The sequence below is a fragment of the Myiozetetes cayanensis genome, unplaced genomic scaffold (genome assembly GCF_022539395.1).
Source record: "Myiozetetes cayanensis isolate MyiCay16 unplaced genomic scaffold, myiCay2020 scf13, whole genome shotgun sequence".
Classification (NCBI taxonomy): domain Eukaryota; kingdom Metazoa; phylum Chordata; class Aves; order Passeriformes; family Tyrannidae; genus Myiozetetes; species Myiozetetes cayanensis.
The window spans coordinates 6,579,962-6,597,899 of NW_026086937.1; the positions used below are offsets into that span (position 1 = coordinate 6,579,962).

Below are 17,938 nucleotides of genomic sequence, written 5' to 3' on the forward strand. Positions count from 1 at the left end.
CAAGTTTCCACCTCCCTGAACCCTCAGCTGGCCAGACAGCTTCCACTGGTGGTTCTCTAGAATTAAGGAGCTTGGGGAGAAGTTGAAGTAAAGCCAGACCCAAATTGCTTTCACTGAAAGAGTCTGTGTGATTGTTTTCTGGAAAGAAGAAGATACAAAGTAGCTGAAACATAACTCAAGAAGGAAGATTTTGCCTCAGAAACCATACAAGGTAAGCACTTGTGTAGCTCTGGCTGATTTCCTAAACTAAACCTTTTTAAGGGTTCTTTTTCTGAGTGGCATGAGAAATGCAGATAATATGGTTAAAGTGGATGTCCCTTGCAGAAGTTATAGGAAAGGTGAAAGTTTCATTCAGTGTGAATCAAGTCATCCTGCTGTCACTGGAAACCTCCGAGGGTCAGCCTTGTGGAAGGGTTTAAAGGCAGCACTTCAGCAATAATCGGCTTAGGAGGACTTGCATAGCTCCATGGGCTGAAAAAGAGATAAAAGAAAGCAGAGTTCCAGCTTGCCCAAAGAAAGGCAGTGAGCTGTGTGGTGCACAATCAGCACACGCTTCTGAGGCTTTGGTTTGGACAATTCCCTAAGTAGGGATGCCTGTGGATTTCAATGGGTACTGGAAAATGGTCAGCAATGACAATTTTGAGGAGTATCTGAAAGCACTGGGTAAGGTTCCCTTTGTACTTCTTCAGTAAATAATCAATAAATGTCACCTTGGTCTTTAAATTAATCTATTTTTTTTCATGTATAGTCATAAATCATTTTTGTGATAAATATTTTCTTCAGGAATGCGCTTTTAAGAGTTGCCTTAAGGAAAATTATTTTGCCTTAATCAGCCTCTACTTTTTATCATCTTGAAGCTTGCATTAACAGAGATGAAACAACAGAGCTTGAAGAGCTGGCAGATTTTGTGTTTAAAAAAAACCACAATCATAATTTGAAAAGAGTAAAATTTTTGTGTTTAATAAAGAATCAGTACTGTACATTATGCAATTTTATGTGTCTGCATTTGATGTTGTGTTAGTATTTCTAGAGAAATACTCGAGGCCTTATGAATTGCCCAATACAAATTTTTTTAAGATTCCACGTGATGAGAAAATTGAAACATTAAGTTATTGAAGTTAAAAGAATTTGGTGGTGGACTTTTTCCTGGTGAGAAGTCTGGCCTGAAAGATCTGGACATTTTATTTATCTTTGTTCCTTTTAGTTCTCCCTAAAAAGCGACAAGCTTGTTTTTGTGGACGACTTTTCCCGATAAAAAAATAACACTTTTTCTTTTTCAGATGTAAACGTTGCTGTCAGAAAAATAGCAAACTTGGTGAAGCCTGACAAAGAAATCCTTCAGAACGGGGATCATATGATCATTAAAACTCTAAGCACTTTTAGAAACTACATCATGGAATTTGATATAGGAAAGGAGTTTGAGGAGGATTTATCTGGGGTGGATGATCGCAAGTGCATGGTAAGAATTAGAACTGTAACCACGGGCAAACAAGAGTCCTGCTAATCTGAGGCCTTTCCCAGACCTCATCTGGTACCTTTTTGTGGGGCTATTCCTACAATTGTTTCTGTATTTCTCAGTTGGCCAAGATGTACCTGCAGTACCTACTAATTTTAATCAGGAGCACAAAGCTATTTTATCAGTGAGTGAACAGTAACTTCAGTGAAACTTTGCTCAGTTATATTGGGATATTCATTAGCCAAAAAGGCATCTCAGTTCCCTCTCAGAACCTCTTCACTGCATGATGTTTTATGGTAGAGGAAATCCACTTATTGCAGGACCAAACACCAGTCCCCATGTGTAAGAATGGGCAAGGGCCTGAAAAATTCATGTAAGATAATTGAAATTATAAGTATATATTACTTAGAAATTGTTATATGCATTTATTAGAGTAGACACATTAATTACTGCAGCAAATATTATTGAAATGATCAAACAAACAGGACTCTCTCTCTGAGCTGTGACTCTTGTGAGCTCTTTTTGCTTGCCAGGGAGACAGTAGTTTTTATCTTATGACTGATAAATAGCAATTAACAGGGGAAAAACTTGAGAATACAAAGTTCTCACCTCTTAGTTTGAAAACGTGGCACTGGCAATATTCTACAGTGAAGAAGTTGATAAACAAATGACATTTATCTCGGGAGGGACTATAGAAGAGAAATCCCATAAAAGAGAATTATTAGCTTTCCATTCTTGGAAAGATAGTGCCATTTAAGCCAATAGTTTTATCTGACAGTAAGATATGCAAATTTGCTTTTGCTCTGGTCATGGCAGGAAAGGGAAAGATTGTGGAGACCAAAAAAAAGTATGGCTACCTGCTGATTGCCTCAAGTAATGCCTTGTACTCCTTGTTCCAGAGGGTACAGGTGTGACAGGAGTGCACATCCAGAATGCACAGCAGGGAGGAGCACATGGATTTGTGGCCAGGAAAATGCCCCAATGGCACAATGCATTTTTGACTCCTGGAAGGCTCTTGATCAGAATAATGAGGTCCAGATGCACTGAGCAGTTATGAGCCCACAGAAAGATTTGACTTAGGTGGCCAAACTGCCGTTTGAGATAGGAAACATCAGAACATCTGCTCACAGTGTTTGTGTGCACAGAGCTGTCTCCATCTAAGCATTGCCTGTACTCAAATGCCATTAAAGTCCTGTTTAAAGGAGGACTAAACCATCCTCTACATGGCAGAAAGAAGTCTCTGTGCTCTGAGGCTGCCTAGCAAGTGCCTGCACTGAGTTCTTACAAGATGTGTGAGGCAACCACTGTGCCAAAAAGTCAGATTGAGAAGACAGGGAAATGTGGTCCTTGCCTAATCCTGCTTTCAAAGTACTAAATAGATTTAACACAGAAATCTTGATTTCCCCCGAAATAGCCTAAAGATTTCATTATTTGTAATGAGCAAAAATTTTCTACCCTTTTTTGCTAAACTGAGTGATAGGGAAGAATTCAAAATGTTAAACCAGAAAGAAGATAGTAGAGAAAGATTATTTTAGCCACTACAACAGCTATTTGATTTGCAGTAGAACCTAATTCACCCTGCTTTCAAAGGTTACTCAAACATTTTATCTGCTTACTGTTTAGTGCAAAATGTTTATTCAGCCTTGGAAGCAGAAGGTACCAGCACCTTCTTGCCTTTTCAAAATAAAACCAAACAAAAAATCAGAGGTAGTCACTAATCCTGATGGGGGGTTTTGTTAAGAATTACTTAGGGATGTAACTCCACAAAACCCTCCAGAGGTCTCCATGTGTCTTTATGGCCTCTAAGAACAAATTCCAGCTGCAGCTGTACAGTTCAGGTCACTGATCCCTGCTTCTCTGCTTGCCTTGTAGCAACATATCACACCTAATAGTTCCATTTTCTGATTAAAGACTTATACATGAGGCCTCTGTTTGTCAAAGGCAAAACAGTACAAGAAGCTTTGTCTTTCTGAAATTACTCCAGGCCAAATCTGATAAACACCAGGAAAAATTTGCAGTTGTTAAACAGCAAAATAACTCCAGCAGTGCAGAAAGAGTCCTGTGAGAGCAGGGTCATGGAGGCTCTAAGAGATACTGGACCACTCCCTGAGTGGTGTTACCAAGAAAACCACCATAAAAGCAAAGGTTGAATATCATTCTTGGTATTTCCTTTGCTCAGCTGGGGCTTGTGGAACTGCCTCCATAAATGGCTTAATCATTAATAGTCAGCCTGTGTAATGGGAGAGATTGTGAATCAATTATTGTTATTTATATTGTGGACTGAGCAGACCACTGGGCAAGTTTCATCCAAGTAGCTCAGTGTATGAGCAGTACAAAGTAACATGGATAAGACAAATTGCACATTAAACATTAATCTGTATGGCAGAGCAATCATCAGGAGAGCAGCACAAACAACCTTGGAGGTAATTCACCCTATAGGTATGGATCGTTTTTTCTTTTAATGAAGAATAGATCACCTCACTAGAGTTAACATAATGTTAGCACAGTGAACAGGTTACATCTTGTGTGTAATCACTGAAATTGTGTTCACCTTTCAGTTGTAAAACATATCCTTGAGTCAGTCAGGGTAGAGTGTAACTACAGGAATTCCAAATTGATCCTGCCCATAATGAGAAAAGGCTGAAAAGCTTTGCTGATACTTATTTTAGAAGTAAGTTGAAGTTTTGACACTGTGAGTTGATGCTCCTGTGGCAGTACAGGCTCTCTCCTTCATTTCAGTGAGGGCTCTTTCATTTTTGTAGTTGGTCACTCCTGTCTGCCTTTGGTATTTCCTGCACTGAGTGTTTGATCCTGCTGTCTTAATTCTCAGTGAAGCTCCAGTCTCATCATGAAATGTCCTCAGTTTTAAAGATAATGTCTGTAATCTCTCATTGTGATTAATTTAGTGACTGTCTCAGGTACTGCACTAAGGATGAAGCTTTGTTTCATGTGTATAAACATTAGTGTGGAAAAAATTTATTGTGCACAAAAGAGGCAAGACCTTATTGAAACGACAACTAATTGAAAACCATCTCTGCGAGTAAATCTCATTCATCAGCAGGTAATAAACAGTGGAACTGAGGAATCATCTGCAACGTGAAATATGTCAGGGCAGGAATTGACACTAAGCAGAAAATATGAGCCTTCAAAGTGTATTTGCTTAATATGTACTAAAAAATTTATGGAAAACTTAACTGAAAAAGCTTAAAAGCTGAAACAAAGGCTGAAGTTTCACATTCCCAGTCTTTGCACCCAGTGAATCAAAGCAGCTTGAAAGTGGGATAGCTCAGATGCAAAAACTACCTTCCTAAATTTTTTACTTTTCTAATCATTTTGCTGCTGAAGTCCAAGGAACCTTTTGCATTCTAATTTTCCTCTGCTGTTCAAGCATTTGACTGAATTGCTTTAGCCCACACTCTGCAGAATGAAGCTCTCTTCTGACAGAGACTAAGGGCAAATGATCTGTTTAAAAAATCAAGGAAGATTTTATGTTCTAAATATAGAACAGCAGAATTCCCTGGATAACTGAAAGCAGTCTTAGTTGCATCAGAACTGAATATTTGGCCGAGCACATGAGGGATGCTCTGGTAATTCGAAGCCTGGTGTAGTAATTTTCTTCTTCCATTGGAGCAGGAAATGAAATGACAATGACTGGGAACTGGTAAAGAGAGAAACCAGCAGGAATTTTAAACTGAATATGGGAAATAATACCTATTAACCAGTCAGTGAAAAAAATTGAATGCAAGCAGAATATAACCATGAATAAGTTATCCAATTGGTATTTAGGGTTCCTTTATTGGAACTAATATAACTTCTGGTCATAGTTAAGACTTGCTGGGATGGGGTAGGGTGAGGATTTGGGAGCTGTAGAATTCACTCATCAGATCGATCATCCATCTTACCATATGAAGTAGCTTCCTGAAAATATAGTCAATTAATGTTTAAGACAGCCACATAAGGACTGCTACCTGTGTCTTATCCTACTGAGGGGAGACAAGTTGTTTGAGGCTGCAGTTTTATTTAACAAAAATGCCTTGTGTGACACTGATTCCTCTCTAGTTTATATGAAATTTAGTTGTTCTGGACATAATTTGATTTATACCACTGCAAGGTCAGGATAAAGCCCTGTTACAAAATCACATGGCTCATGAAGCTTATTTAACTGTTTAGGCAAGGCTCTCCTGTTACACAAATGGAATTCACAGCTCTTAATCTAGTTCAGAGTAGGTTTTGGAATTAAGACTTTGTTGCTAGAAAAACAACAACCAACAAACACCATTCCAATACTTGGAGTTTCAGTAGGGATCCCCACAGGATGAGAAGTCTCAAAATAAATTGTGCCTGTCTAGTAAGATGCAGGATCATCAATATGTCTTTACTTGATCCTTCTGGTTGGGCTGGTTTGTTTCTTTACCCTTCCCATGCTGTCCTTTTGGGCCTGTAGATATTTTTTCACACACTTTGTTGGCTCAAGCGTTGTTCTGGAATCGCTGCAGCTGGGACTGGTCCTCTCTCAGAGTCAGTGCCCCCTCTCTCTCTGCAGTGCTGTGTTTTCCCCAGCTCCTCGTTGGCATAATCACAGATTTGATTTTTTTTTTAATAATTTTAAAGAGGCAGACTTTCATGTAGTTTTCTGTTGATATTTCTGACCCTCCAGTAAATCCCCTTGAGGTCTGGAGAACAGAGGTCCACTCCTGGCTCTCTCAGACTCTCTCAGACTCCTGTCTGTGCCTCAGTAAAGAGGAACTGTTTCCTTTTTCCTGCCTTGTTTCCCCCTGCCTGCTCTTTTGGCATCACTGCTTATTGCCTGCAGGTGAAATGCTCAGCACATTCACACAGTGATAGCAAATGAATCTTTTGCCATATAATTTGTCATAAACTTCAAATTTTGCAGGTCTGGATTCGTGTCTAAAATCTGAGACTGATCAGAAGCTTTTTGAGCCAGTTATTCACAAAAGCACTGCTGGCACACTGAAGCTCTGTAGGAAACGTGGTTTTGGATGGGTTTAGCATTTCAGCTTTTTTGAGAATTCTGAAAAGCTCTGAGAGTTATGAATGCAGAAAGTACAATCACAAAGAATCAGCTGAAAAGCTGAGAACCAGATGTAACAAATCCAATTTTGAATGACAAGCCATTAGTGTTATGTACAATTGCATCTTGCTAAAATTACACAGGGGATAAATCAATTATACACATTAATTTAAACAGTAAGTGTCTTAGAATCGATTCTGATCCTTGGATGAAGTGAATTGGATGTGCTGGGTTTTATTTTTTTTTTATTATTATTTTTTCTGGCTTAGCATATACACAACTCTTCTATTTTTGTATTATTTGGATGCAATTTTATTTCAGTAAGAAAAAACCCACCATGTCTAAGAAATGAAACAATATGCACTGTCCAAAATAGTGATTCTACCCCTCCTCCCACATACTGTCAGCTGCATGGCCTGCAGCTTTTCGTCCACTCCCTGCATCATATTCTTACTCATTGCTTTCCTCTGTTGCTCTTATGAGCAAGGATTCAAAATAAGGAATTGGAACATTTAAGATCTGCTCCTGTCTGACAGCAGACACCTTTGATCTAAAACTTGCCAGTCCAATCCTCAGCCCCTTTTCTAGCAATTCTAGCAGTGGAAATGCTGGCAGTAATAGAAGCAAAGAAGACTTTATCATGCCCTAGGTACAGTGTGGTTAAGTATGCACAGCCTTTGGCCAGCAACAGGCTCTTGAGATAAATCCAGGAATCCAAACACTGATTTTTCTGTTGGGTTTGTTGTTTTCTCAGTGGTTTCCCCCTCTGTCACCAACCTACCAGACACAGATTTGAGGAGATGAAAGGGGTTACAGGACAGAGAAGATGACAAGCCCTGAGCATGGCTGGAGCCTCCTGCACAGGCCACAGCATTACAGAACGTCCCTTCACAGCTACATTACACTTTGGCTGTGACATCAACATTAGTTGATTCCATCAGCACTTCATCTGATGAAAATTTCCCCTGCAAACTGCTTATCAGAGGGTTTTATATCACTTTGATAGTACAGATGAAAATGCTTTATCTTGAGAAGCCATTGGATACCTAGTTGGATATATTGCCATGTTTGACCAAAAGTTCTAGGATATTGTCTTTGGTGTTATTTGTAAACACTGTACAGGACACAGCTCAAATTGGATTTTCCTGTGTCATCTGACCTAAAAAAAAAATGACTTTCCATTGTTTAATCCTTCTGAAATCATAATTAGAGCTGTGAAATGACAAGTCATTCTCACAAGCAGGGAACTGCTGGACTGAGATGGAGCAGGGAGTGCACTTTTGGAGCTTTGCAGTCATTTGCTGCACCATACATAGAGACAACACTCTGAGGGGAAGTGGGAGAGAAACAGCGCTGGTACTGCCGTGGTTCTCCTACAGACAGGAAATCAGTAACATACTTTTGACGAAAGATGGTGGCTGCAGCTCGTATTTGTAAATGCAATGTGTCAAAAATCTATGCAGCATTAACAAAAAATGTTCATGAACTACTTTGAAAAAAGTTATTTTCCTTCATTTGCCCGTAAAATACATTCTGTACCTTCAGCTGCAGAGCACCTGGCACAGCAGGAACAGCCAGCAGGGGAATGGGAAGGGTGGTGCAGAGCCAGCATCAAATGGGTTTGCACTTAGACCTCGCTGGGAAATGCAAAGTTCTCTGATAACAGGTTTGATGGCTATTTCAGTGCATGACAAAAGTCACTGTCTCTGGCTGTGGGGCAATATGACTTGCCACCAGAAGCTGGAGTTGTGCAAGACTTCACCACTGTTACTGCTACTAGAGAAAAGGCAAAGACATAGTCAATGATGTGGTTTGGTTTTATTAAATATTTCATTTAATAAATCGACCTTGTCTCATAACTGAAAACAGCAATGAGAATATTTTAATCATAATTTCTTCCGGCTTTAATTTTCAGGAAGGTGGTGTTGCTGTGCACATGAATTTAAATCTTCATAGCAGGAGATTAAATCAAGGAGATTAAATCACTAATGAAAGTGTATGAATGACCAAGTAATGAAAGGAAAATATCAGAGTACAGAAAAAGTGTAAGATTACAGAAATCATAGCATAAAACTAAAGAAAACTTGAACTTTTTTTGTGTTCTCAGGCTTCAAAGGCTTTTGCATTTCCCAGAGGAGCTCCATTCCATATTATTACTCCTCAAGAACAAAGAGTATGCAGTCTGAAAAAAGTGCAGTATTGTTGGTTAGAGATTTTGAGAAGAGTTAAATTAAGGCAAGACTCACTCTTATCTCACTCCCTTACCTTTTCTTCTGTACCTTCAGTATTTTTAATAGCACGTTAATCCCCATTCTCTGCTGAAGTTTCCCACAGAAATACATGCATCTGACCTAAGAAGTATTCACCTTAGGTTTAAGAATGATCAGATAGTGAGTAAGCAAAATTCAGGCGTGCTTATAACAAACTAGGTTATGTACTGCCCAGTTAAAAGGAATAAATGATGTCTTCCATTTATCCTGCAGGAGTCTTCAGTTTTAGAGAAATACTACATTTTCATCTGCTTGGTTCTGTTACCATCAGGAAAGTGCAGCTTCCCAGTGTCCTCTGAGTTAATCTGCCTCTCCTCTTGCTTGTGGAGGAAGATGAAGAATAGGAGCTGCCTGCCTGGGCATGCTGTGTCCACCAAACCCTGGCAAAGGTTTCCAGCCATGGCTCAGTCTCTGTAATCAGGCAAACCTTAGGTAACACTATTATCAAAATGGGGGCAAACAAGGTTAATTAGAAAGGCCTACTTTTCTAAGAAAAGTAGCTTTACATAAAAGGCAAAGTGTTTCTTGATAGTGTGTGCCAGGAGAGGAAAACAACAGCAACTGCAGGCTCGTGCAGAGCTGCCTCAGTCTGTTCAAGTGCTTGGCTCCTGATTACGCTGTGGGGAAATCCTGATCCAGTCTTTCAAAATGAATCTTTGCTCTTATAGACAACAAAAGAGATGATATATACCAACATTTGCCCTACAGTGGTATTTTTGGAGTATTATTTTTATGTTCTGACCCAAATGTTTGGGAATGTTGTAAGGCAGGTGTTGCTCTGTGTTAGGTGTTGGTGGAGGGTGCAAATGCAGCAGCCACAGCCCCTCCAACCTCAGCTACCACTCACTGTGTGTCAGTAGAGATGTTTAGAGAGAAAGAAATTGTTTCAATCTGAGTTGAAAGAGAATTTTCTGTCTTCTGTATTAGTGTGTCTTTAATAAGAGAGACATTGAGATGTTACAGTTTGACCTAAAGAAAGACAAGATACAGATGCTGCTGATTAACCTCACTGTCATAAAGGGGTTGCTCTGCTAATAAAGAAAAGGACATTATGTTCTCCTGCAATATTCTGTCCTTTATAACCTTGAGAGCAAAATAGCTACATACAAAAATCAGAAATTGTATGGTTTACTCATATCCCCTCAGCATTTCTATTTCTCTGAGGGAAGGCAGAGGATGATAACTGAGAACATTGTCTGATAAAGCAGCTTGGTTAACGGTCTGTGGTATTATACTCTTTGTGGTTATCACCAAATTGTAAAAAGCAATATCTAATCTTAACTGGAAAAACAAGAAAGCCAGAGAAAAAAAGTGTGTTGTTTTCTGAGATGAAACAATTTCAGTCACCCTTGGAGGCTAAAAAGTTAACGTTTCCTTGAACAGCTACAAATATTTGTCGACTGCCCCCAAATGTACTAAGCCAGGGAATATTATCAGGCCTAATAATTTTCACAACTGACTTTGAGCATTAGTAGCTGGATAAATAAAGTTGGATCTTACTTTGTCACGGTATATTGCCTTTGAATTCCTACCAAAACCCACAGAAACTAGTAGATAGTCTAATGATTAAACTGTGCTGAGCTAATACTCAATGGATACGAGTAAGTGCAGTTCCTAAGCAGAGTTGCACGTACAAAGGCTTCGTCCCTCAGGATCCCTCACACGTACAAGTTATCACTCATTTCCTGTTGTATTCATTTTCAGCATCAGAAATTCTTAGGTATGTTAGCTTATAAACATTTTCCACTTTGAATCTGAAGACATCCACTTAGAGACAGAAGACAGCAAATAGTAGGAGTCAAACAGATATAGGAAAGGATTTTATATTGTGGGTGAGCACATAAACTACTGTTTTACCCAAATGTGTTCCTTCCTACATTAGCATTTTTCACATTAAGAGGATATAGTTTCATTAAAATGTTATCTGCTACGTGGTTTAAATACATCATTTTCCAAAAGTGAACAGAAGAATTTGTAAGTGCAGTTTCCAAATTGAAGAGATTTTTAGCAAGGACACATGAGTTTGTCTTTCAGAGACCCCATGTGGTGCAAACAGACTATGTGTGAACAATACCAATGCCTTGCCTGTGATTATCTGTTCTGGCACTCTTTCTATGATTCATTTTCCATGCTTGTTTAGTCTAAAGCTGCCCACAGTAGGAGCCTGCTGGCTGTACTCATTCAGAGATAGTGGCTATCAAGGATATCACTTAAGAATTAATTGTTTGTGACATGCACGGATTAAATAAATAGGACTGCATAGTTCCTGAGTGTTGAACTGGCATTAATTCCCAGACTGAAAAATGGAGGCTGAATTCTCTTAGAAACTCCACAGGATGGATGCAAGAAGTTTCCTTTAATGACAGATCAGAATTCATCATCTCTCCTGATTTGGCTCCTCATGCAGGCAGAGGCTGAAGGCTTTTACAAGATAGACAGTAATTCCATATTTAGTCCTCAGAGTCACTTCAAACAAGCTGATTTAAAAGCCATGTGCTAATATTGATGTTAAATTATCGTCATGGAGCACAAATTGTCAGTGCTCTTCCCTCTTTAAATATTTTACAGAGTGTTGCTCCTCTTTATCTTAGGGAGATGTGAAGGCAAACTGTCAGGAAACACTAACCAGAGTAACAACTGCAGGATGCACCGTCATACATTTAAGTAGTTCTATGAATCAAGTTTTACTGAACCACTCAGGACAGCACCAATATTCACAAGAGTGCTGTGTTGAATACTGCAACACCTGACTCTCACTCTCATCTGCCAGTCCTGGCTCAGGCAGTTCCCCAGCCTCAGTTAAAAGGTGTGATACTGGGAAAGTCAGCAGTTTGCTGATGCTTCCAAACCACTCTGCTCCATGAAGGAAGGCAGATTAAGACACGAGGAAAACCCAGCTCAGTATTGAAAAGCCTTGTTCATCCATAAGGCTGGGAAGTGGGAATTTTTTTTTCAGGTAGAGCAGCTGGGGAGTCATTCTTAGGGTGGAAAACCCAAACTGAATCTCAAATTTTCAGCTCCTTTTGTAAACACAGCGTTAGGCTGCAGACCCTTCTCCTGCTGTTTGTCAGCAGGGAGGGAGCAGTGTGCTCTCATCATCAGTGATTTTGATGGTATTTTTTTTCTTGCATTTAAACAACTTTATCTCATGCTTCCAGTTTTTGGCAGGCAGTTGGGCAGCATCTTTCTGTTTGGGCTCATTTCTTTTGTAGTTATCCTAAGTATTATAACACTCTACAGTTCTTATGGGATACATTAATTATTAATTACATTAGAGATAAGTTTTGCCTCATGGAAACTAATCATAAAACCAGAGAATACTGCAGTAACACTGAGCATGTCTATTTTGTTAGACCACTGTATCTTGGGATGGAGATAAACTTCTTTGTGTACAGAATGGAGAAAAAGAAGGTCGTGGTTGGACCCAGTGGATTGAAGGAGATAAAATGCACCTGGTAAGATCATGTCAGAGGTTTTAAATGCCACTCTATTAAAATGTTTGGATGTAACACAGCAGGGGATGTGCTGTTGTTTGGGCCTGCTTGGACATAATCATGTATTGGTGCAGCATTTGACTTGTTTCTAAAGCAACAATTTCTTTTGGAGCCATTACACTTTTGTGTCCCTCACAAAAACCTCACAAAGGTTTCAGAGCACCACTCTGTCTGTTTTAACTGTCTGTCCAGACATGCCAGGCTGAAATGTTCACACTGAGGAAGACATTTAACAGAATGTCCCTCTCACAGTCTCTAAAATACACACTATGGGAGCTGGTGAAATTGCACACCCAACAATGAGGGAAAAATACATCATTGTTCTTTTAAAATAATTACAGGTCACACTGCATTGTAGCCTACAGAACTAAAACAGCAATTAAGTTTTTTGAAAGGTATGTTCTTTCAGATCATCATTTTCATCTTCCTAAATTAACAGGGCCTGAAAGAAGATGCCTATCCTTTTATCCTGTAATGCTTTAGAGCAGCCTCACTCTCTCATCAGTGTGGGTAAAAGGCAGTCTTCCTGCTGAGATAATAAAATCCAGCCTCCATTTCTGTCCAGGACTATTAGCATTCAGCAGCCTAAATGGATGTTCCCTAAATATTCAAATCAGTAGCAGAGCTATGAAATCTGCAAAAGTACCCCAAACCTCTACTAAACACTATTTTCAGGAAGTCCCCAGTATGGATTTCTCTGAGTCCTGAGTGCTGCTATCCACTCAACCTGCCATGGACCTCCAGCCCAGACCACTTTCTCACCTTGTCCCTGTCAAGAGGTTGATTTTATAAGCCAGAAATTGAGATTCAGTTTCTCAAATATATGTGTCTGGTGCCAGTCTGGGTACCCCAAGGTAATCTGACTGATCTGGGGCTCTTTCCAAAGGCTGTGCAGGGTTCTGTGTCACACCTGCCAGCTCATGCAGGCATCATTGTACTCACTGGCACTTGTAAAATTTATCACAATCTGTCTCAGAACTCAGTATAAAATTACTTCATGCAAAAAGTGTTTTAGATTCCACTCCCCAATATTTCAATTTTATCACTTTTTATATTTCATGAACTGCAAAAGACATCCTCTTCACTTCCCTGATCCTTGTTAATGTAACTCTCCCCATTAAAAACACAGTAAAGAGTCCTTTTCGTACTTTAGTTTTGACCAGCTAAGGTTACTAGGGCTTGTACTTTTGAGAGTGCTTTGATAAAATGAGCAGTTTCCTCTAAAAAATTGATACTTCGATAGCTTTATGATCCTATTGAACTTTACACAATGAGCCAAGTGTTAATTCTTCCCCAGTTCTGTAGAGAGTGATACCACATGCTTTAGTAGTTTATTGTTTCCTATTTCCTTCATTTCATTCTATGGTCTGCACTTTGTAGTTCTTTTTCCTCCTTAGATTTTATTTTATGTGAGTGACTTATTTGGCCATTCTCCATTTCCTTTTGAGTTTTATTGCCCTTTTCTATTGTATTGATTGCTTCTGCTCCCCAGGTTTTTGTCACTGTCAGCAGATCTCTTAGCCCTTATTGCACACTCCTTCTTCTGGGTTACCTATAGAGTAGTGAACAAATCAGTGGATTGGTCTGCCTGGTTCACCAGTTCATTATGAAGCACTTTCTCCTCTTGGGGTCCAGCAACATATGTCAATAGGGTTATTGACTTAATGTAAGGTTTTTAATGTCATTTTATCCAAGTAAGTCCCCCCTAAAAAATGTGCATAACTTCCTCAAAGTACTCCCACATCTTCATTGAAAGTCTTGTTGGGAAAGTACAACCATCCCTTCTGCTGGGTCATACATAACCTTTGTCCTTGTGTCCTTTAACAGCTCCTATGCTATTTTTCTGCCACCTAAACCAGCTGACCCATGCACACATCCCACATGGACACATCCCACATGGACACATCCCACATGCACACATCCCACATGGACACATCCCACATGGACACATCTGTGAGCACTTCTCAGGTCAAAGTGAAGTATTCTCAGCAGTAGAGAAGGGTCACCAGGTGAAAGCAGCAGCCCTCACAAAGCAGAGGCCAGGATGTGAACATCACTGCACCTGCTTCTGCCCAGTTCACAGGGATCCAATGCCTGGCAAGTGAGGATTTTGGGAAAGCTCTTATGGAACGCAGAAGGCAGCCTTAGGCATCCAGTGTGCTCAGGATCAGTCAGGACTCTCTGCTGTGCTGCTTTACAGACCCAGATAACTCTTGTGTACACCTGTGCTTTAGTACCATGATCTCTGTGTTGCCAGAGTGGGCCTTCAGCCTGTGTCTGTCTTGTCAAACCCACCTCAACTTCTTTACGTGTCCAAAATAGAAATGCCCATTTCAAAGATCTAAGCAGTTGCATAAACTGCAAATAGAGAATAATGCGCAATATTTGGCCCTTAAGATCAGAGGTCCCAAAATAACTTCTCTTACTCCATCTTGTACCAGGAAAAAAAAACAAAAACAAAAACAAAAACAAAATGGTTTTGTTTTAGCATGAAAAATAGGCAAAAATATGTATGAGCCTCCCAAACTAATTTAATAGAAATTGTGGATTCAAATTAAGGTGGACATACACGTGAATCTATAAAGCCATGTCTTTTGGGTAAAAGTTGTATTTTTTAATTATTTTCTCTTCTCAGGAAATAAGAGCATGTGGAGTCATGTGTAAGCAGGTCTTTAAGAAGGTACAGTGAGCCCACTGCTGATACAGAAGTGAAGAACAGTAGAATTTACAGACTTACCAGCAAATCTCCAAATGCTAGTACTGAGCATCATCAGTGACGAGAGCAAACACAGAGATGAAGATCGCATTAGAAATGTGTAATTAGAATATTTTTAAGAAATAATTTTGAAAAAATAGCTGCAAATAAAGTATTTTTAGACATGCCAATAAAGATACTAAACACCATAAATGTGTTGCATATCATAATTCTTGGCTACACCAAAATAGGACCTTGTAATCTAATTTTTGACTCTCAATAGACATCACCCTTTCATAGCCTTAGCAAGGGGCCTCCACATAGTCTTGTTTTCAAGAGCTGAACTGTAGTTGTAGGGGAAAAATTGAGAGCTGTTGGATGAACTTACACTTACATCCTGAATTCAGTGAAGCCAGTGAGGATTTGACCATTAGGTCCAATGGAGCAAGACTGCACTGGAAGTGTTCCACTAAAAGTAAAAATCCAATTTCTCAAAATGAGCCAAGTTATGGATCAATAGTCTGCAAAAACACAGAAGCATGGCTAAGGGGCAGTTCTTTCCTAAACACTTGAGCAAATATCTGCTCTTGGTTTTTGGTTTTGTTTTGTTTTCTTATTCTTGAGAAATTAAGAGTAAGATCACTGCTAGAGACTGTCTGTAATTGTACACACACCACACTGAAGATATGACTGGCACTGCTGTGTACAGTATCATTTGCAGAGGTTTTTATGGCCCACCACAGTCCTCAGTGTAGACAGAGTGTGTGGCAAAGCACTGGCTGAGCAGTTTTCAGTGCTGATTCAAACATGAGTTGGAGAAATAATTTGCAAATCACACAGTTGTAGTTTCAGTCCATCAACACACTGGATATACAATCTAGCACCACCACTTCACATCAAGTTCAGAAAGAAGCAAGGATACAGGGTGCCTGGTTGGATCAGACCTTTAGCATGGAACAGAATTCCAAGTGTCTCCTAGAACAACCATTACCAGCCGTTTTCCAGGACTCAGCCAGGGGGGAAGTTGCTGTGGCAGAGTTTGAGGTGTTTTAAAGTGTTCTAAGATGTTCTTCCTTCCCCTGCTCTTCTGCAGCTCCTGTGCATAGCATTGCTTTGCCTTCCTTGGGAACCCTGGTGCTGACAGGGACTTTAGAACTGTAAATGGGAACAAACGCTGCCAGTCTCTCTCAGGGTCTGCTTTAAAATATGCACTGTTATTAATCCTGGTTAGGAGCCTGCTCTAACATGAAGGAAAGGAGGTTCAGAAACAGTCATTGTAAACTCTGAGGTCAGCACAGCAGGGATGATGAACGTTCCAAACTAGGGTATTTCAGTAGTACTACATGTATGGTGAGTGTAACACCAGATGTGCTGTACTGGACATCTAATTCAATTTTCTAAAGTTTTGGGGGTTGTTTTACATCAGAAAGTACACAGAAGATATTATTCATGAAGATTTAAGCATCCCCATGTGATAAACAGGGGAAAAAATACTCCCTCTCCCTATAAATTCTTGTGTTGCTATTGCAGCAGTGTGGCTCACACTGCTTAGAATTCCAGGCAATTGTTTACTTTTTTCTCCTGTAATTTTTTTTTCTTGGCAATACTTTTCCTCATACTGAGGAAGTCTCTAGGAATTATGCTTTGGCTTAGTCAACCAGAAACATGCAAAGCTGTTTTTCTCTCCTGGAATAGTATGTTAGCCCTGTAGCTGTGTTTGCACAGCTGGATGGATTCCCTCCTGACTGGCACACAGACCAGCACTTAATGGTGGTTCAGTTTTCCTGTACTTGGAGTGGAACAGGTTACAATTAAATAAGACAAAGAGGTACTAGGAGAGGGGAAAGGATCAGAAACCTGTGGATCTCAGGTTAAAACACTTCTCTGCTTAACTGAAATTGCAAATGGTTTCTACTTAAAACGCTCCTTGTCATTTTATGCAAGGTTGGGGGTTTCCCAGTTGCCAAATTTCAGCGCATCAGTCATTTGTTTTTCTTGAAAGATTACTGGACACAGAAACTTCTTTCCTTCAGATTCCTAATTATGGATTTCATAATCATGGACACCTTCCAGGTATCTCTCCACTCTTCAGTGTCAATGAAAGCAAGAGAACAATGGAAAATAAGTAACTATGTAATAAAGTGATTTTTGGATAGTGACACCACTATCCAAAGTTAAACTTTGCATAACTCTTTTAAATGTTCAGCACTGACCGAGACCTTTTTTGAAATGTAGTTTTCCTTCAATAGAACCTGGCAGTTCATAACCCTTAATTCACCAGCTGTCTTCTAATTTTTGCCTGCAGCTCTCTGCAGTCCTGTGTAACATTCACAAACTCTTCTTGCAGAAGGTTGTAAGTGGATCAATTAGCATCTAGCTAAGTAAATCCAATTGTTAAAAGCTATTATTATTGTCATCAAACAGACAGCTTTTCCCCTTTGGGTCATTTGTTACAGGGGCAGATTTAGCACTGTACTAATAACTAATGGCTTATCAACCAGAAGCAATGTAACCTGCTGCTAATTATGGAGAAAAGGCAAGCTCACAAAGAACTTCCACAACTCATGGACAGAAAATACAGAAACTTCAGAAATATTTAACTTTAAATACATTGGCTTCAAATCAGCTCAATTGCTTGTCATCATAATTGTAGCCTCTTATCTCTGCTGCAGCAACCCTTTCCCTTGGAAAAAGAAATTATGTTCATTCATTGCTTCTACGACAGTGCTTCCCAACTGATGTGTATAAAATGAACCATGCTGCTTCCACGAGCCTTGAACAATTAAAAATGTACCATAAAAATGTAGCTTAAAACTTCCTCCATAAAATAGATGCTCACTGAATGTATAACATCCAACAATCACTTGACAAACATCAGCCACCCTGACTATTTTCATAACCACTTTGTAGCCAAGTGGTTTCACAGTGAATTCACGTCCAGATTTGCTTACTACTCAGGAATCAAATTTCATATTGGTCTTCGTGATCTTG

At 39.5% G+C, this 17,938-nt stretch overlaps 1 protein-coding gene across 3 annotated transcripts; it reads left to right on the forward strand.

Annotated features, from left to right (window-relative positions):
• The first annotated feature begins 102 nt into the window (after positions 1–102).
• RBP1 (retinol binding protein 1) lies at positions 103–15,154 on the forward strand. Of its 3 annotated transcripts, none has more exons than XM_050308486.1 (4): positions 103–211; positions 1,281–1,459; positions 12,112–12,213; positions 14,888–15,154. In XM_050308486.1, the coding sequence occupies exons 2-4, from the start codon at positions 1,355–1,357 to the stop codon at positions 14,939–14,941; spliced, it is 261 nt and encodes an 86-aa protein (XP_050164443.1). In that variant the 5' UTR covers positions 103–211; positions 1,281–1,354; the 3' UTR covers positions 14,942–15,154. The 3 variants fall into 3 exon arrangements, with proteins under 3 accessions (XP_050164443.1, XP_050164442.1, XP_050164441.1); XM_050308484.1 differs by lacking the exon at positions 103–211 and adding an exon at positions 241–663; XM_050308485.1 differs by lacking the exons at positions 103–211; positions 12,112–12,213 and adding an exon at positions 231–663.
• The last annotated feature ends 2,784 nt before the right edge of the window (positions 15,155–17,938 follow it).

What these genes read in the sequence shown, in the direction of transcription:
- RBP1 (XM_050308484.1), top strand. Translation starts at nt 591, where the DNA reads ATGCCTGTGGATTTCAATGGGTACTGGAAAATGGTCAGCAATGACAAT. An exon ending in GGAGTATCTGAAAGCACTGG is followed by an intron (nt 664 to 1,280) that starts GTAAGGTTCCCT and finishes TTTCTTTTTCAG; the next exon opens with ATGTAAACGTTGCTGTCAGA. An exon ending in TGGATGATCGCAAGTGCATG is followed by an intron (nt 1,460 to 12,111) that starts GTAAGAATTAGA and finishes CTATTTTGTTAG; the next exon opens with ACCACTGTATCTTGGGATGG.